The sequence below is a fragment of the Corvus brachyrhynchos genome, unplaced genomic scaffold (assembly GCF_000691975.1).
Source record: "Corvus brachyrhynchos isolate BGI_N302 unplaced genomic scaffold, ASM69197v1 scaffold220, whole genome shotgun sequence".
Lineage (NCBI taxonomy): Eukaryota > Metazoa > Chordata > Aves > Passeriformes > Corvidae > Corvus > Corvus brachyrhynchos.
Window position 1 is genome coordinate 993,327 of NW_008236209.1, and position 3,961 is coordinate 997,287.

Below are 3,961 nucleotides of genomic sequence, written 5' to 3' on the forward strand. Positions count from 1 at the left end.
CTCCCGGTCTGGCTGCGATTAGGTGAAGCACTGCCCCAGCCCGTACCTGGCACTGGAGCCCCCTCCTCAGCTCCTCTCCACGGATGCTCTGATCTCCCAAGCACTGCTGGGGTCCTCATGTCCCGGCACTCCCCGACAGCTCCCTGGGCAGCACACCCCCGCTGCAGCCCACAACCCCAGCAACAGGTTCCCACTCCACCCCTCACCCTCTGCCTCAGAGGTTGCATCCCATCGACCCAGTCTTACAGCAAGAGGGGCTTTCCGGAGACATCGGGATGGCTCAGGACGCGGCTCAGGACCTTGCGGGCCTCCTCCACCCGCGCCAGGTCACCGGAGTCCAGGACAAAGAGGAGCCCGTGCGCCTCGCTGTAGTGGCTGCGCCAGGCGCTGCGGGAGCGCTGGCCCCCGGGCAGGTCCACCAGCGTCACCTCGAACCTGTCCACCCGCAGGCGGGTCTGGCCAGGCTGCGCGTCGCGCAGCGCCTCGCCGGCCAGCGCTGCGGGTGTGGAGAGGGCAGAGAGCTGCCCCGGAGCCCAGCAGCATGCCTGTGCCCTTCCTGCCCCAGCCACATCCCCACTCCCTCTTCCAGGGCTGCCTGGGACACGGCTGGTGCCCTGCACACTTCCCCAGAAGAGCGGCTGTAGTTCAGGAGTCTTGGTCCTTCGAAGCTTGGGCACTTGGTTGGAAAGGACCATAAAGCTGCTGCCTCATCTGAGGCAGGCTCTGGGGTTGTGCTGCTCCTCACCTCTCTCTATGTCCATGATGACAGAAGTTTTCCCTGCGTTGTCCAGCCCCATGACAAGGAGGGTCACCTTCCTGGGGGGCAACAACAGCAGGTGAGCATCCCAGAAAAAGGCTGTGCTCCCTGGGGAGCAGTGACTACTGCGGGCCCCCAGGAAAAGGACCTTGCCCATGGCAGCTACATTTCAGCCAGGAGAGAGGCAGGAGGGTGACACAGGTTCTGTCTGAGCTCAGGGCAAGTGCAGGGACAATCCCTGGTGCCCGGGAGAGGGTGAGGACAGGCACAAGTGCCTGGAACCACCCCAACACCATGGGACAGCCACACTGCAAAGCCTTCAAGGTGCTTCCTATGGCAAGGATTTACTCTCATATCATATAGGATTAAGCAATTATATGTACAGGCCCACATGATTCTTCCTTATATGCAGTCAATGATTACACCTTCCCTGGCAGTAAGTTTTGAGCATACACAGGTAGGTAAAGGTAGCAAGGACGATTTTATGAGCTTCTGCCTGGACTCAGGTGTTTTTCCTGTTGCTAAACAGCCCTGTCCAGTCTCCAGCAATGTGATCCACCAGAGCCACACAGACAACATTTTCTCTGCCACTGACAAGCCACTGTAGTTATTTGCAGTATCATTTTCTTCCTTAAACATACAGACCAGGCTGCATGGCAGCAGAGGTGGCACAGCTGCACCTCCAGCATTACAGCAGGTAAGGTGTCCTCTCTAGAAGGAGAGGACCATAAACCTCCTTGCAGTGCTGTTGTGGGGGAATTAACCTGGGTGTCCTGACACATGCAAACAAGGCAGGTGTTTCAGTGCATCCTTCCCAGATTTCTTGGGGAGCCGCTGACTCTGCAGAGCTGGAATCCCACTGGAACCATTCCCTGCATCTGCACCCCTGCCCAGCCTGCTCCCCTGCCTGCCAGCTCCTGCCTGCTGGGGGGCAGCGAGGACACGCTGTGCCTTGCTCAGCAGCTTGGGGACAGTTCCTGCAATGGGCACCTGTCTCACCCTGTCACCACACTGGTGCCCTCACCACTCATAAACACAAGGGTAAATATTGTCATCCCCAGGAGCCCCGGGAGTGGGCACAGGGACCTACCTGACGGGCTCCTGTATGGCCTGCAGCCACGACCAGCAGTGGGAGAAGAGGTGGAACATGGTCTGCAGCCCCGTGCAGAGGGGTGGCCTCTCTCCAGCACCTACGAAGTGAGCAGCCCAGCGTGTGCCTGTGCTTCATCCTCCTGCCTGGGCTCTCTCTTCATCCTGGGCTGTCCTGTCCCACGGCACAGCACTGCTGCCTCCGGTCTGGTGTGCACAAGCCAAGCCTGGAGACAAAATCCGTCCTTCTGGGCAGTACCCCACGGGCACGGACCTGCCAGCCAGACCCTGCTCTCACAGCCCCTCACATCACAGGGGTGCGAGTCAGTCTCTCACCTGCTCATCCCCACTGCACAGCCTCTGCTCACATGCCCTTTGCATAGCAGCTGCTTAAATCTAATCTGGATTTAAATTACTTACTCCTGCAGGCTCCTTAATCCTGGTGGGTCGGCCCAGGCCAGCGGCTGCTGGGACACGGTGTGTTGTGGGACTGCCTGCCACGCTGGGTGACACGGCACTGCCTCATCCACCCCACTGCAGCCTCGTGGTGCTGGCAGCCTTGTGTCTCCATCCCTGGCGAGAATGGCTTGTGGTGGGGACACTGCCTGACAGCCCACATGGGCTGAGTTAGTGACTTTTCTAAGGAATGGCGTCTCTGGCTTCTTGCTGCCTGATCCCTGAGGGGATGTTTCCCTGCAGCCCCTCCAAGGAGCATCCCCTTCATGGTGTGCACAGCTCTGCTGCTCACCCAGGGTCCCCTCTGAGCTGGGCTGGGGGACATCACTGCTCACTGCTTGTGTTTTGCGCCCTAACATGGCACTGCCTGAGTGGCAGCAGGTCCTGTGCTGCTTGGGGTAGAAACAGCAGCCAGCCCCAGCAGGAGCCTGGCTGGGAGCAGGGAAGTGGTGGGGACCTTCAGACCACAGGGCAAGGAGTGGAGGAAAAAAAGCCCCAGCTCCTTGATCTTCAGCTCCGAAACTCTTATCTTGCTTCTCAGATTTCCTGCTTCTTTTCCCAGCCAGAGCTGCCCTCCCTGGCTTGCTGCCACTGATGGGTGTGGAGGAGAAGTCACACAGGGATGTCTGAGCTGCAGGAGCTCTGGTGGGGGGGAAGTGGGGTCCAGAGGGACAAAGACATGAGATCCTTCAAAGGCCAAAACAGGGAGCCTGCTGGCTCACCTCAGTCCGTGATAAACTACCCAGCACCAGCAACACTGCCTGGGCCAGCTGAGCACCAGCCACGGGCCAAAGATGCTGAGATACTGTCCTGGCCCCAGGGGTTCAAGCCCAGATGGGCATGGCCCCATGCCCTTCTCTCCAGCCCCACACACTGTTGGGAAACTCGGCACCCATCCTGGGCAAGGGAGCTGCCCCAGATCTGTGCCATGGGCAGGGAGCCATGCATGGCTAATGGCTGATGAAATTCCTGTTCTGATATCACAGTCACATGCCCTATTTGAGGTGACTGGTCGCCCCTGTGCTGCTGATGGTGGGGCAGTGGCTGCACTTCCCTGTGCCCAGCCTGATGGCCTTTCCCATTCTGTCCCGTGCCTGTGCCAGCAGCCTGCTGGGAGCAGCGGCAGTGGCAGGTTCACACACAGCATGGGGCTGGGATGCTTTTTGCAGAATTAGCTGTATGAGGGCTGAAATGATTTGCTCCAAGTGTCAGCTCTTGCCTCTGTGTTTAGGGGTGGCACTGTGAGTGGACAGCCCGGCAGGGATGGGAAGGGGCATGACTACAGGTGCTATAAATAGGGAAGCGCCATGTGCCAGGCAGCCCTGGAGGCAGTGGCTCATCTTCCTGAGGGGCAGCAGGGTCTGGTCTCCCTCTGGCACCAATGGATTTCCAGAGATCTCTGAGCACTTGTGATGCCACTGCTTTTAAAACAAGTGTCAAAAATCCCTGCTCAGACCAGTGCTGGAGACAGAAAAACCCGCCCAGGAGCCTGAGGCAACTGCAGGTCATGCCTCCCAATGCATGCACACCAGGATCAACAGCCAGGAAAACCACAAAATCCATCCCGAACCTGGTGAAACCCACACAGCTCCGGAGAGATGGCACAAGGGCCAAGCCCACACTGACGTGCATTCTGCTGGGCCTGCGATCAGGTTACGA

The 3,961-nt window shown here is 58.9% G+C and overlaps 2 protein-coding genes across 5 annotated transcripts in view; one reads left to right on the plus strand and one right to left on the minus strand.

Annotated features, from left to right (window-relative positions):
• Positions 1 to 6: 6 nt before the first annotated feature.
• Positions 7 to 2,255, minus strand: ARL13A (ADP ribosylation factor like GTPase 13A). 4 transcript variants are annotated; one of them, XM_017742274.1, is made up of 5 exons: positions 2,183 to 2,255; positions 1,848 to 2,073; positions 746 to 816; positions 247 to 676; positions 7 to 143 (listed from the first exon to the last, which is right to left on the minus strand). In XM_017742274.1, exons 2-5 carry the CDS (start codon positions 1,904 to 1,906, stop codon positions 116 to 118), a joined length of 588 nt encoding a protein of 195 aa, XP_017597763.1. In that variant the 5' UTR covers positions 1,907 to 2,073; positions 2,183 to 2,255; the 3' UTR covers positions 7 to 115. The 4 variants fall into 4 exon arrangements, with proteins under 4 accessions (XP_017597763.1, XP_017597773.1, XP_017597756.1 ...); XM_017742284.1 differs by lacking the exon at positions 2,183 to 2,255 and having other exon boundaries at positions 247 to 496; positions 1,848 to 2,176; XM_017742267.1 differs by lacking the exon at positions 2,183 to 2,255 and having other exon boundaries at positions 1,848 to 2,176.
• The window catches only part of NOX1 (NADPH oxidase 1), a 19,918-nt gene continuing 17,861 nt past the window's right edge, over positions 1,905 to 3,961 (plus strand). Inside the window, exon 1 of the mRNA XM_017741667.1 lies at positions 1,905 to 1,954. Within this exon, the coding sequence (XP_017597156.1) occupies positions 1,905 to 1,954 (50 nt within the window). The remainder of the gene's footprint in view (positions 1,955 to 3,961) is intronic.